The sequence below is a fragment of the Plectropomus leopardus genome, chromosome 6 (genome assembly GCF_026936395.1).
Source record: "Plectropomus leopardus strain MGB_pleo_1.0 chromosome 6, ASM2693639v1, whole genome shotgun sequence".
In the NCBI taxonomy this organism is placed as follows: Eukaryota; Metazoa; Chordata; class Actinopteri; order Perciformes; family Serranidae; genus Plectropomus; species Plectropomus leopardus.
In genome coordinates this window covers 32479355-32495493 of record NC_142181.1, presented here as the reverse complement: position 1 = coordinate 32495493, position 16139 = coordinate 32479355, and the positions used below count along the sequence as shown (strand labels likewise).

At 39.7% G+C, this 16139-nt stretch overlaps 1 protein-coding gene across 1 annotated transcript; it reads left to right on the top strand.

Moving 5' to 3' along the window:
- Window positions 1–2488: 2488 nt before the first annotated feature.
- Window positions 2489–15995, top strand: LOC121943103 (protein FAM222B-like). The gene is made up of 3 exons (XM_042486508.2): window positions 2489–2670; window positions 5077–5204; window positions 8544–15995. The coding sequence occupies exons 2-3, from the start codon at window positions 5123–5125 to the stop codon at window positions 10529–10531; spliced, it is 2070 nt and encodes a 689-aa protein (XP_042342442.2). The 5' UTR covers window positions 2489–2670; window positions 5077–5122; the 3' UTR covers window positions 10532–15995.
- Window positions 15996–16139: the final 144 nt, after the last annotated feature.

Genomic DNA, 16139 nt, shown 5'->3' with positions numbered 1-16139 from the left:
TCTCTTTGCATGCTTCATTTATTTGTCTGTTTTTGTTGGGGATCTTATTTGTTTCTGTCAATTATTTAGGCCATTTTGTATGCTTTTTTATACTTAGGGAAGGTGCGAAGAGCACTTTGACTACAATTTGTTACCTGGAGGATCAAAGTACTTAATACATATGTAAAAAAAGTTGCATTAACTTATATGAAAATGCCTGGTGGAGAAACCTCAGACTTAATTTTGTTCCTTTTGCTTCCGAAATCAAACCATTTCCAAGTGCTGGAAAGTACAGTAAATATGTTTAAGTACTATAATGTATGACAGTACTGACAGGGGTCATACTGCATAATGAGTAGACTACTTTCTGATAGCGTTAATATGTTTGACTTTGCTTAAGTACTGTACACAAGTACAATTTTCAGGTTCTGATACTTTACTTGAACATTTCCAATATATTACATTGCAGATTCAGATTATTTATAATAAATATAATAAACTTATAATAATGTATTATAAATGGTTAAGATACCCAGCAGTATATGAAGTTATTAGTGTACAATGATCAAAATACCATGCTTTATTATTCATTAAACTATCCAGCATAATTTAAGAATCAAAAGCTCCGCCTAGAACAGACTTTAAAGGTCCAGTGTGTGGGATTTAGTGGGATATTTGCTAGTAATATATGAATATGAATATAATACTCATGTTTTCATTAGTTTGTAATCACCTCAAAATAAGAATTGTGTTTTCATTACCTGGGAATGAGCTCTTTATCTAGATACAGAGCCAGGACTCAAACAGGCGAGTTTCCATTAACTCTTAAATTGTGCAAATTGAAACTGTGAATATAAACTTTGACTAATGGAAACACATCAATTTAGAAAAAAAACCTCCCATTTATCACAAAAAAGTTTTTACGCAGATACTGAACATTTGTATACATTTATCTTTTTAACATGACTTTCATAACTTTCAGGGCTGAGAGATTACGTCCTGTGCGTGAACCAAACATTTTTCTGTAATAACTCATGCTGTGAAAAATGTCATACCATACAATAAAAATACTGAAAACAGAAGAAGAGTTCCATGAGGTAAGCTTGTGCTTGTTGAAATGATATTTCTGTTTTATCTCAAATCATTCAATATCTTTACCTATGCTAACATTTTACCAAAACTGAACAATTCAAAAACAACTACAGAATCTAAGTGTAAAAACACTTGAACTGTGACATGTAATTTAGATTGTGACGTGCAATCATTGCTAGCTGTCAAAGATGGCTGACCTTTCTGCACATTTAAAAAAGATAAAACAAAAACAAAAAACAAATAAGGCACAAATTTAATGTAAAACAGCGACAAGTAGTTAGAATAAACAACCATGCAAACATGCAACGCCAGGGGTTAATAACTATGCTTGACACAAATACAAACTGAAAATAGTGCAATAAGATAAAACTAAAATAAAATAAATCAAAAATAAGGTATATATTAAAACTGAATTAATACATGAAATGTAAAGCACAGATTTCTGGTCTTCACAGCTTTTCTACTGCATGAGGTAGATAGTATTCCTAATGTAGGACTCTGCTTTCTTTTTGAAGGGATGAAATGAGGTTTTCGTTTTCAACACCTGTGAATCTTGGTCTACAATATAAGTTTGCATAAAAAAATCTTCCAATTCTTTCTTATAATAGGTAAATTCAAAAATTTATATTTCAAGCAAAAATACAAAATCATCATAAATATAATCCAAAGTGCACACCTCAAATCGTGTAAGGGCTTGCATCGAGTCTTGACACAAGTCTGTATTTAACAGATACAAATTACTATGATATTTCTGAATTCTTTGTATTCTGTAATACTGGCAGTGAAAATATTCTACACCTGTTCTATGAATGCATTTATGTACTTTTTTTAGATTGATGCTGAAAATGTTTTTAAAATGCTGTGTGGGACCAATACTAACTTGTAAAAAGAGATCTAATACTATTTTATAAAGAAAACAATATAGACTGAAGTCTTGTGTTTATTTTAAATATTTAAATTTTATATGCTAAATTTTATATCCATATATGCAAGCGGACTAAGAGGCCTCCAAATATTCACCAGTTCAAACATGATATGAAACTGTACCTTGGAGCACTAAAGGGAATGACAAATCAGAAAGCCATAAAGACAATGAGCATTTACAATGCCTTGAAATCTTCTATTTGATGTAAATATCTAAATTCCCCTTCCTGTTCATTTTGTCTCTTTTGTTTTTCTGTTTCTTTTATATCTTGGTGTAAGATAAGATTTATGTCCACTCCTGTTATTGTTGTTGTTAGTGTATGATTTAACAATAAAGGAAATAAAAAATATACACATAATGCTATTTTATTTGAAGTTGTATGTGCCTCTCCTAAGCCAAAACAAGTCCTTCCCCGGTGCTTAAAAAAAAAATGCCGCGCCCTCCCCCTCCTTATAATAAAACATCCAGTGTGAATTATTAGTCAGGCGTTAATCGTTGACGCCTAAATGCAGAACCGAGGGTCCTGGCTCTTTGCGCATGCGCCACTGATGTTGCTGCCGTAGCCAGACAGCAGCAGGAGATCCGACACCGGGGATGGCCTCTTAATCTTTAATAACAAAATCAACATTATACATTCACAAAATGAAGTTTCCCTACTCATAGATTCACGAGGAGTAAGTACTGCGCTTTTAACTTCCGGTATTGTGGTTGTTTTTGTTCGGGGAAAGTTTGTTAGCAGCCGGCCTGCTCACCATCAGCACAAAGAGGCTCCTTATTTATACACCGAGCTAACACACTGAGCCACAGAGCCCCTGGGCCATGTTAATGTGGGTTATCTTTAATGTGGGGGCAGCTGTGGCCCCGCAGCCTGTCCGCTTTATGCTTCTGTGCTGAAATATCTCAACCACAGCTATTGGCTCGGTGCTATCGTCAGCTAGCTGTGTTAAATTACAGCAGACTGAGGCTGGATTTCTGGACAGATGGCTAACGTTACCTAGCTACACTCAGCCTGTGTGAAAGTTACCTCACTATCAGAGCAGGACAGGACTCTATGAGCTCACTGCTGTTCTAACTGATCACAAATCTGACAAAAGGTTCATTTGGGCGTCAGCTGAGGTCATTGTGTGTGCAGAAAAGGTCACATTACCCAGGCTGCGTTAATGAAGATCCTCTTTTCCTTCACTCTCTGCATTGCGTCCTCCTGAGAGACACACAGGATTAAAATATAGACCGGAGTCAGCAGAGAAACACTCACAGCCTCGTGTATTTACATTCAGATCATATAGAGAAGCCGGGAGTCTCAGAACTGTATAGCTTATTTTTCTTAACAGTTATATTGTACAAATTTGTTAAGTTATAGTACTTTGTAAGTCATATTTTTATTGTAATTTTTCTATTCTATATTTATGCTCATGAGTTTTGCACTACTTTGCTCATTTTTATTCCTGATATCAGTCCCAGGTTGCACTCTTGTTATATTTTGATTTTTTTTAGCACTTTTTTTAGGTCATTTTCGTGTTGTTGTTTTTTTTTTTTTTAACAAAAAAAAAAAAAATCATATTTTCATGTAATTTTCTTGTAACTTTTTACATTTCTTATTAAGTTGCTTGCCACCTTCATCCCATGTTTTTCTAAAGAAATAAAGCCAATTTGCGTAGGTTTTAAAAGGTTCAGGCTTCACTCATTCATATTTAAATTCATTTTTTTCAAACATCTAAAAAAAACAAACAATGATAACAGCATTAAAAAGCCTTTAGAGATCATTAAGATTGTTATACAATGACGAGTCAGTGAAGTATCTGAAAGTGGAAGTGAACTAATGATGAATCATGAACTGTCTGCAAATCTGCGATGAATCTGCAAAATGATGGGTGACTAAACCAGATGAAAACACTTAGGAGATCCCCTCTCTGTAGTCAGGCTGTGATTAACAGTTACTGTAATTTTCGGTGAATCTGACAGATATTATCTTGATTGACTTATTTGGTCAATAAAATCCCAAAAATAAGACACATATCAATATCTTAAAGTCTGTGATGCCACCTTTGCTTGTAATTATTGTCACTTCACTAACACTGAACCCAAATGTATTCCTGGGTGAGGTCAATCTGTCCTGTAACTCCTGTAAGCCTTACATCCTCATGGTCAGCGCAGCCTTTTTGGGTCATGCCTCTGATATGAGCGAACAACATGTTTCAGGAGTGCTGCAACTCAAAGCCAAGCCACATCAGTAGAGCAGTTAAATCATTACAAAGTTACTTTAGATCATTGATTTATCATTTCTTTTTTCAAACAAAAAACACCAAATGTTCTCAACATCACTTTTTTGTGTTGCATTCAGACACCTTTCACAAGTATTTAAACCTTTGAATCTTTCTTTTTTTTAAAAATTGGGGAAAGAATCATGAAATATTCCATAAATTGCAAAAAAAATTGTAGATTTATAATGTGTTTTTTAAAAAGGCAAGGAAAAAAAAAGGAAAAAAGCTTGGGACATTAAAAATGTGAGGGAAAACTATACTTATCAGAATTAATTATCATAATTACATATTTAAATTCCAAGTCTTGTTTGCCTTTTCTTTTCTTTTTGATAATGAACTGAATGAACTGATATTGAAAATAATTAGTTAGTTAGTTAGTTAGGCAGTTAGTTGCAGGACTACTGTGGGTTTTGGTCCTCATCTCTTTGTTTGGACACACAGGAGGAATGAAGCAAAAACTACGGTCTGTTGGACATGTTTGGGTCAAGCCTTTCATAGTATGACCTCATAAAAACATGTTAAGCTCATTTTCTTTTCTTTTTTTTGACTGTGTGACTTTGAAGGAAATAGATGGTTGCAGCTCATCATCATACTGCATCTATGTGTCATTTAATTCAATTAAAAAAACTATTCTTCCCTCTCTGTTCTTAGCCTGGTTGCACACACAGCGCGCATTTACAGAACTATGATGTCAGTTTATTACAAGCTGCCATTTGCAAAAGGTCAAACTGCTGGATGTGAAAACAGGCGATAGCAAAATCATTTCACACCGGCGTAAGTGTCTGTCAGCGCTGACTCGTGCCTGCTGTTTGTCCCTAGTATGGTGAGGAGAAGGTGCCCCATGCTGCATTAGTGGAATAGTGACATGCTGGCCTGTCTGCCGGCATCAGGTGATCCTACCATCCGACTTCTCTCCCGCACGCAGATGAACACTGGACTACAGAAATGTAAGTGCTCTCTTCCAGCATGTTGTGGTTGTATTAACACTTAATGAGTCATTTCCTCATTGGTCAGCATTGGGGATCAGACAACGATGATGTTGCAATCTTAAGACACAGACTGAAATTTGCTTTTTCATGTAATCATGATTAAACCTGTTTGAATTGTTTTACACAATTCTGCTTTATTTTTCCCCTGAAATCCGTGTTGGCCGGATTGCCCAAAATCCAGCCAACTATTAAGTGCACCTTGCATTTGATCTAAAACATTAATGGAGACAAAGTGAGTTTATGTCATCCATAAAATGCTGTAGGACTCCTCGCTGCTGCACACCTTGTGCCCTCGGCTTAAAGTCAGTGGGTTTTTTGAATGTGTTTTTGGTTGAAAGCCTGAAATAAGGTCTGTGGTTAACACAAGCTGAAGAGACTTTCACCTTTTGTTCTACAATGTGAAATATGTCAAATAACCCACTCTTGAATTTTTAAGCTTTTTGTGTATGAAAAAACACAATTGATAACAAATGGCTAAATGAGACTACAGAATGTCATCACACCCAGCACAGCTTTACAGCCTCGTGGTAGTGACATTATGTCATGCCATCATAGTGGAGTTTTTTTATAGCCTAATGTTATCTTTTTACTTTTGGCGATTGTTTTTACATGTCAAAAATCTAAAGGTGGTGTTAATTTGTGAAGATTATCTGGCTGAATAAAACCTCATAAACATTTGTTAACCACAGAGCTTATTTTCTGCATTGATCCATTAATTGTTTTTTGATGAGGGAACCAGGGTGACGCTAACTTTGGTCAGCCGACAGAAAAGCCTCATCTTTGGTGCACTCTCGCCTTTTTTTACACAGAGATTGTGCTGTATGGCCGCTACCAAGTCCCTTGTTTATACTGCAGTTGCATTTTTACACAGAACCAAACGACAACAGCATCATGCCACTCCAGTTTGTTATTTTAGAAAGCATGCCAGCATCGTGGAAACAAGAGGTGTGACACGTATCACAAACAATTATTAACTGTCTCTGTTAAATGGTTACTGGATCAGAGTGCACAGAAATGGTCTTTCTAGAATAGAATAGAGTGCCTTTATTTGTCATTGCATAAGCAATACAACAAAATTAAAATTGCTCAAATCTGAACAGTGCAGATCTTTAACAACAGACAAATCACACAACATAAAACATAAAAACCAATAAATGCAGAGAAATAATAATTGCACATATTGAATATGGCACCTGAAAATTTGATTATGCTGTGTGTGAAAGTTAAGTGAGAAGTTAAATAATGCATTTGCATTCACAGAAGCCCAAAACTGCTGCGTCAATGCGTGCCTCCATCTATAAACTTGACAGTCGAAAGGACCACCGGCGTGACGGATGTTACATTTCGACGGCGCCTTATGTGTGCGACCCACTACAGGAGATTTGAAAGCAGCAAAAGCAGTTAGCAGCTAGCTCAAAGAAAAGAAACAGCAGCTGAAAATGTTCGCAAACTGGGAAAACAATGACATTCACAAGTTTCTTACCATCTGAGCAGAGGACCAGATCAGCTATCATATAACAGGGACGGTAAACGGTTGTTATAGACATGTTATGTCGTTGTGTAGAAAGGTCTGTCGACACGCAAGTTACACGTCACATTAGAGATTGACGTTGTTGTGTTAAACATCACGACTGTATTGTTTTCACAATGCCGCCATGCTGTCTAAAATGTTAAGAGCAAGAAACAATTCACTTCTGGGCATCATTCAAAAAGTGTTTCGACAGGGAGCAGGATTATTATTCAACAGGGGAATTTAATATTAAAAAAACAATGTGTTGGCACATCTAAAAAGACTGTGCATTTCTATTTAAAAACTATACAAAAAAGTTATTTTTGGCAGGTATATGGAGGAGGAAAGGTTGTTTTAGGGATGTTTATATTTATTTTGTAACACTGGGGGATATTTGGATGGTTAATAAACCTGGGATAGTTATTTATGTAATTTGGTGTTAAGTAAACTGGAGATGGTTGTTTGTACACTAGTTGTCAATAAATGTAGGAATTTGTTGACATAATATAAAAGTTAAAAAAAAAAAGTGAAAAAGTGGTAGGGATGTTTAAGTTTTACTTCCACCTACTCCTCGTTGGACACTTAACATTTGTTTTGTTTGTTTGTTTATAATATGTTTTAATTTTTCAGTTTGAAATAAAGTCATTCATTCATTCAAAATCACACACTGGAACCGAATGATGCTGCCGGTCTGGCAAAAGTGACATAAAGAAGGGACTTCCTAGTGGCCCTTCAGTGCGATCGAGAAACACATCATGTGTCTCATACTGCCCTTTGCTACAGCACTTCTGTCTGAAACAGTCTAGCTATGTCTGACACCATCCTCTCTTTCATTCACTTACTCAGTATTCACTATGTAGTGTGTATTAAATAGTGAACTATACAGGAAATAACTAAACAAGATTTTGGACATGACCTTGGAATAATTTCCCCTGGAAATACACGGCCGCATTGCATTGTGGTAGACTGGAGTTAAATTTAGGGTACATCGTATGTACACTCATATTTGCTGTGCATTGTGGGCATTTTATAGTGTACTTTACAGTGGATGAAATTAACAGCAGAGATTTCAAACACTACTACAAAATGGCGAACACACTATATAGCGCACTATATCCGTGATAGGGGACGATTTCAAACAGAGCTTCTGTCTGAGCTTATGTCCCGCCTCCCAGAATCCCAGTCTGTTCTGATTGGTCAGCTGGCTCTCTCTATGCACATTCTATTCTATTTGTTACATTGTGATATCACTAAGTTAGGGAGGCAAACACTGAAGCTCGAACGAGCTGTTTCAGGCAGCTTAGGAGCAGTGCCCTCTAAGGGGGAGAGAGCTCCCTTTGGCTTGGACTTTGGGCTTTATCACTAAGGAGACCTTTTACAAGCAGAAAAATTGTACACAAAACAATAAAGAAAAGGGAAAACCCCAGAAAGCATAATAGGTCCCCTTTAAATCTGCCACCGTTGGTTGCACACATAAGTTGCAAAATGTCACAATTGTGCTGGCAATGGTCCCATCCTGCCGGCTGTCTCTTTTATAGGGACCTATAAGTGGTGCTATTGGCTTACAGTCATAACAGTGAACAGGAAGTATAAATGGGCTTATGACTACAGAACTGTTAACAGAGAGCTGGAGCAGATAAAGCTAGAATGAATCTCATAAAATGAACTGCAGGTTCATTTTATTCCCACACTGTTGTCATACAGTCTAGTGTTACAGTACAAGTCAGTATATGTCAGTGTGCTTTGCTGTGTATTTCTGGTTGTCTGACTTTACACACACATTGCAGGGGAAACTACACAGAAGATGAGATCTGCCAGCTATCCAACCCCAGCAGAGTTGGATGCCTATGCTAAGAAAGTTGCCAACAACCCACTGACCATCCAGATCTTCCCCAACAGTGTCAAAGTTCCTCAAAGGAAGCACATTCGCCGCACAGTCAACGGGCTTGACACGTCCTCGTCCAGCCAGCGCCACAGTCCCTACCCCTCTCAGGTCAGCTCCAGTAGGGGTCTGCTGGCTGTCCTACGTGCACCTGTCAAAGGTGTCATTAAAGATTCCGCCGGTAGCCGCACCCGGCAGCTACAGAAGGCCGTCATGAACCCTCACAGTGGACCGTACGCCACTCAAAGCACTTTAAATCTTCCTCAGCCTGCTCCTCACCTACAGGGTCCGTCTCAGCCTGTGGCCCCAGCTGCCCAAAAGCAGGGTATGGTTCACCCACAGGCGCTACAGCAGAGCATGACTCACCCAATGACTTTACAGCAGCCTCAAACGATGCCTCACCCGCAGGTGTTACAGCAGAGGAACATGGCTCATTCACAAGCTCTGCAGCGGCAGCAGAGTTTGTCCCAGGTTCAGACTTCACAGCAGAGATTGGCTCATCCTCAGGGCGTCCAGAGGCAGCAGAGTCTGCCTCACGCTCAGGCTCTGCAGCAGCAGCAGAGCCAGTCCTGTCAGCAAGTCGTCCCGCAGCAGCACCTGCCTCACCTGCAGACACTAAAGCATCAGACGGCTCCTCCACAAGCTTTACTCACACAACAAGGAGTGACTCAGGATCTGCGCCACATGGCGGATGGAGCTGCACTTCCGAGCCTGCAGCACACCCAGGGGCTGGTCGGCTCGCAGCCCCTCCCCCAGGCTGTGGGTACAGGACCTCCTACCATGCCTAACAGCCTCCAACAGCCCCCACCGGGAGCATACGGGCCCCGGAAGCTCCCTGACGCAGACGCCCCACCAAATGTAACTGTATCTACCTCCACCATCCCACTGTCCATGGCGGCCAGCCTGCACCAGAACCGGCCGAGTGACCTGAGCAGCATCGTGCACCAAATCAACCAGCTGTGCCAGGCACGGGCCGGTATGGGCACCACCTCAGTCTGTGAGGGCCAAATAGCAAACCCCAGCCCCATCAGCCGCAACCTGCTGATCAACGCCAGCTCCAGGGTGTCCTGTCACCACCCGGCTCTGGGCTCCGTGCCCAGCTGCCTCATGGTGGGAGCCGCGGACAAAGCTACAGCTCAGACTCCCAATGCTGCTCTCCATTCACAGCCCAATGTCGCTGCTACTAACAGTATACCTGCCTTTCACGCAGACCCAGAGAAGGTACAACTGCAGCAACAACAACAGCAGCTGCAGCAACATTTACATCAGCAGAAACAACAGCAGCAACATTTACAACAACTGCAGCAGCTGCAGCAGCAGCAGCGCTCCTGGGCTCAGCACCAGCTGGCCCACATGCAGCAGCCTCCTGAGGGGGCCCATCCCTGCAAGAACCCACGGATGGAGCCCCCGACTGAGTGTGCTTTCTCCTCTCGAAACCTCAACTATCCCCACAAGCTCCCCAACACTGCACAGTCCTTTTCTCTCAAACACCCCACGGAAAAACCACGACCCTCCTCCCCCGTTAACTGCCCCATAGGTTCTATGCCTTACATTAATGGCCACTACATGCAGCCACAGTGGGGCAGTGTCCCCGCCACAGCAGGAAACAACGGATCCGGCCCTCAGGACCTCCCTGTGGCTTTCCAAGGAGGGCAGGCTCCTGCCTCCACAGACCGCATCCCAGGGGCAAAGTACCGGCCAGGTAAAGAGGCTCTGCCTGGTCAGTCCAAGCTGATGCAGAATGTGGATTTCTTAGGTGGGGGCTTCCAGATGCCCGGTTATCAGGAGCAGAACATGGATGTGATGGAGAAGATGCACCGGTCAGCCATGGGCCAAGTCCAGGAGCCCAACAGCGGTGGAGGAGTTCACACTCATCACCCTGGCTACCGTTAACGCGTGTGCTCATCCCTCCTCGCTGTATTTTGAGTTCCTCAACAGCTACGTTCTGCTTCTGTGGTTTATTCTTTAAGATCTTGCAAGTGATCAATTACATTTTACTGCTTTGGAGCTTGATTTGTAGAGCCACCAGGTTGTGATGTTTCAAAGTATTCCTCAGGTCTTAAGCCATGTCGTACCTTTGTTGCAGATGAAGGGTTTTTGAGATTGTTGTCCACTGTTGAGTAGAATTCCTCTTTTCATCACTGGCATGGATGTGCTGCTCTTTGTTCATGTATATATGGTGTTTAAGATATTAATTTGCAGCTGAGAATATGCTTGCCATATGATTGTCACAGTGCTTTTCTTAGGTTGACATGGAACAACTCAACTTTTTTCAGCATTTGTGGCCTTACAACTGCCCAAAGGCAAGATTTAGGATGTCCTCGTGTAATGTTTTTATTTGAAATTATTTATCCTCTGAACAGGTTTGTGATTCATTTAAATAAGAAGGTCACATGTATATGCAATGAATAAGACTGTTGATAAGGTTTCTGTCCCAGGAACTCCCTCTCATAGTTGAGGTGTACACTTTATAACAGGCCTAAAGTGAGAGCCACAACTCCTACATCAGGATTACAACATGGCTGCGCTGTGAGTGATCACAGTGCACAAAAACCGCTAACTATCACTGTTAAGCTGAGTCTTAAAGGTGCAGTGTGTATGATATAGGGGGATTTATCTGCAGAAATGGAACATAATATAATAAGAATGTTTTCCTAAGTGTGTAATCACCTAACAATTAAAATCGGCATGTTTTCGTTACCTTAGAAGGAGCTGTTTATATCCACATAGGGAGCAGGTCCTTGTCTACAGAGATCATCATGTTGCACCACTCTGTTTCTACAGTAGATCAGAGCAAACTAAACACTAGCCCTTTTAACACAGAGACCACGCTAAAGGGCCGCCGCAGAGTCCCTTCTTACGCTGCCTTGACATTTTTTACAAAACCAAACGATGGTGGGATCATCCTGCTCTAGTGTGTGATTTTAGACAGCATGTCAGCACCGTTGAAGCAATAGAGGCATGACATTGAACACAACAGCGTCTCTCTCTCTAGTGTGACATATGACATACACGTAGGCAGGGCTTTATAAACAATAAAAATGGTGTAACATGATAATAACGATAATTTGCTGTTTCTGTTTTATCACGGCTGAGCTTGTCCTCTGTTCAAAGGGTAAGGAGCTTCCAAATCTCATTGTTTTCTCAATATGGGGAAATTGACAGCTGCTGTTCTTATATAATTAGCTGCAAACTGCTTTTTAAATCTCCGGCATGACATACTATCAAAACATCACACACGTCGCACCCATAATCCCATCCTGCTGGCTGTCCCTTTTACATAAACCTCAGTTAGCTGCTGTCACTACCTCTGTTGCCTGCTTAAAGATGAGACAACTGTCCCTTTCCCACTGTGACATGCTGAACAGCATCAAAAACCACTGATTTAACGTGAAACTGCTCTATTCAGTGTTTTTTCTTTTAATCACCTGGTCCGTTTCTTTTGAAGAGAGAGCGAGAGAGAGACCGAGACCTCTGTGGATAATTTGGCTCCTTGTTAAAATGTTCTCAACAATAAACACTGACAAAATCCTAACCGGGCATCCATGCTTGCCACACGTGAGAAGTTTGAGAAAATCCTACACACTGCTCCTTTAATAATAAGACAAAGCCAGAAAGAGCAAAAACATTTATGCTCTCCATGTAGTCTTACATTTGGAAAGTCTAAAATGCCCTCTTGTGTGTAATATTTCAACATTTGCTTTTGAAGTAGTTTATTTTATTACAGTTTTAGTCGTATTTCTGTAGATGGTCCTACTTGAACTGTAGAAATTACTTTTAAATGTTATGCCTAACGTTTGGCAAAAGGAGCAGAAACTCCATTAGCCCTTATTTGTCTTTAGCTAATGTGAAACAGGATGGTATCCCATTAATATTGAAATGTATGTCAGTGTGTGAAAAGCAAATTGATCACTTGCAAGCGTGCAAGTACTTAAAATATAATGCAAGCTGGGGAAATGCTTCCCTCCTCACCACTTTACTACTGTAATACTGACGTGGTGTGGACATTATCTGCGTGGCTTGTGGTGGGCCGTTCATCTACTAATCACTGGCCTCACCCCGTGTCGTATTTCTGCTACCTATAAAAAAAACTTTCAATGCAGGTTTATTTTTTTGCTAGATGTGTCTAGCATGAAGCTCTGGACCCATTTCCTCCTCGTAATTTTTCGGGTTGATGTTGTCTGGGCACATGTTGTTCTGCTAGCCTCAAGCCTTCTGGAAAAAGCCTTAAATGTCACAGTAGTTATCCTCCACATACGTTAACTGACTTCCTTTGCCAGGATTAAGTATGGCTTCATTGTGAGTTTTTATTTTCCCCAGTTCATTTGAAATCTATACTGTCGGATCATTGGGCAGTGTTAATATGTACAGGCAGTGGGAATGGGTGCCTTGAATTGAAATATTAAGGTAATAATGCTACTCAAACTTGCTGATGAATCACCCATCCTACTGTCTCAAATTTTGCCTATCAAGAGTTTTAAAATAGTATTTAGCAGAATGAATAGGTATGTAGAACAGGGCTGTAGCAGTTATTTTAAAGTATTTGGACTGTGTTTTAGTTGTTATTCTTAATAAATATCCTGATAAAGTTTCTTAATTTATTTTTTTTGGACCACTGCATCCTGAAGCCATAGGTGTTTTCACATTAGGTGCCATAGGTGACACAACGCGGCAGACGGCGTAAATCGAACCGTCTGCACTTGAATAAGAGGTTTGCATCCACGCTTTAACTTGATGAATTTCTTGGTTCCCTGAATTGTTCGCAGAACACTGTACAGGTCAAAAGGGAGACGGATGATCAGAGAAAGACAGCAGAGATGCAAGCCGTAGCTTTTCTGGATTTTGGTCTTCATACTTGATGGCAGTTGATTTTATTTTTGTTTCCTGGCTCTCATTTTTGATGTGCCTGCCCCTTGAAGCTGCTAATGACTTTAATCTTAACACACACTAGTATGATTTGTGTGTGCGTGCGTGTGTGTGTGTGTGTGTGAATAGTAATGATGTATGGGCTGTATCAGTGAAAACGCGTACCTATTGATGGGATGGGCACAGGGCGAAAATTGCCACCACTCAAATGCTGGCAAATTTGGTAATGTCTAAGAGACAAAGGAATTTGAATTTCAACAGCCACTTAATACTTTCTGAAATTTTAAAACCACTGAATAACAAAAATGTTTTTGTTTTGTTTTTTTACGATGAAAACCATGTATCTAGTTTAATTTCTGTATTTACTCGTTGGAAAATAAGTGAAATTGCTTGATTTTACAATTTCAAAACCTGAATCTCAATTTTTTTTGAATGTTCACACATTCAAGTTTCAGAAAACAAAGATTCAGATTGCTCAAATTGTATTGTACAATTGTACAATTCAGATAAAAAAAAGAGGCCTCTTGCTCACCCAGTAGAGTGTGTGCCTCATATTGGCTGAGGCCTCTGCGGCAGCCTGAGTTCAGTTCCAACCTGAGGCCCTTTGCTGTGGCTCATCCCTGCTCTCTTCTGCCTTTTGTATCCATCAGCTGTCCTGTGCTACAAAAAAAAGACAAAAATGCCACAAAATTATCATAAAAAGAAAAAATCAAATTGCAAATTAAATTCCAACCTGAAAATTCAAGTTTCAGAATTCATTTTTTTTCTTTAAATCAAAAACTCAGGTTGTTCAAAAGTAGTCAATTTCAGATCCAAAAATTAAAATAGAAAAATTCCGAATAGACCATCAATCACATTCCTTTGGTCAAAGTCAGACCTAAACAATCAAGTTTCAGATTTTTTTAAAAAAAGGATTCAGGTTTTTCAATTTTAATTTTGGATCCAAAAATGTAAGTTAAAAAAATAAAATAGGACAGTCAAATTCAGACCCTAAAATACATGTTTCCGAAATCAACAATTCAAATTTAATTGGTTCAGTTCAGACCCCAACATTAGAAAATAGTAGAAAATTTGAAATAAAACTGAAATCCTAAGGTGACTACCAGAGAGAACAGCAGTGCTCCGGTTAGTTGTCCAGTTTGAGCTGTTTTCATGCTATCGATTGTACAGAGGCTTTCAAGCTCATTGCCTGTCATGTCCTTGGTAGCCCGTTGCTATTTGAAATTCTTCAATTTTCATATTCAAATTGATTTGACATTGCAAATCAAGAAATGCAATAAATTAAGTTACATGTTTTTTTTACAGTAATATATGTCAATGCTATGAAAAAGTATTGTCAGTGGTATTTAAATTTCAATATTATGTATTCAGTGTCTGTTAAAATTTTAATACTTGTGTCTCTTATTTGCTACCATAATGTCTATTCTTTATTCCAAATATATAATAACAGATCAGAGTTCAGAATAGCGGAGTGGTTTTCATGGGTTTGACCCACTGCGGCCTAAAGTCTGACACCTTCAAGGCTTGTGTGGGTTTCTTATCTTTAAATCAACATCAACAATTTGTCAGACCTGCCCTGTTTATTTTGAACTGCCTCGTTACAGCCCAACATAGTCAGGTTCTACAGTTTCATATGAAGTGCCTCCACTGGGCTTAGTATGGAGAAATGTGTGAATGGGTGCTCGTGTGTGTGTGTGTGTGTATGTTAAGCTTGGGTACTTGCACACAGGTGTGCACGCTGACAGACGTGCACAAGGTTAATCTCTGATGGGGGACCAAGCTACTTAGTGTAACTACTGATACTGTGTCATGGACTGAAGTCCTGAAGTGTGCCACGATTCCTAGACACTGTCGGGATGTGTGAACTGTTTGCTGCTGACTCACTGACCAAAGTGACCAAGCGTCCCTCTCTGTAACCACCCCGGCCAAAAGCCTCAGCAAAGCTTGTTTTGGGAACTTTTCATGTTCTAACAGTAATAAGCGACACCCTGGTGACATAAAGGAGAACTGCTGCCCTCATTTGGACAGTTAAAATCTTGTGAAGTAAAAGTGTAAAGATGTGAACGGAGCATTAAAAAATCTAGAGTGAGTGGTTCCTGTCTGCACAGAAAACCCCAATTTTTTTTTTCTCGCTGCGCAAGATTCATACAAGAACTTTCTGTGGATCTATGTATTGTCATCCTGCAGAAATGCTGTCACACACAGTTCATGTCAACATGCAGTCATAATCTATGTAAGCACATTGTAGCTCATCATGTAAGTTGACTAAGATGGCAATATTTATTGGGGCACAGGTATGTAACAACTCTCTAGATTTATTTTTACTCCGATTTCAGATGATCAGAGATGCATCATGTTGTGAACGGTGGTGGAGGGGGGCTTACTTTCTCTACTTTGTGAAAATGTGATATTCCAGTTTTGCCTAACCTTCAGGAATAAAATGTCTTGCACAAACATTCCCCCTAACCAAAATAAAGTTTGCAAACACAAATCTTTTGAGTGACTGTCTTTGTTAGGTACATATAAATATGCTCCACATAAATAGAACTCTTTGAGCTCTGCATTCATATTTTTGCTTATTGTGATGCTGCCTTTTAGCTAAAAGGTAACTTAAAAAATGTTTATTAAAATATTG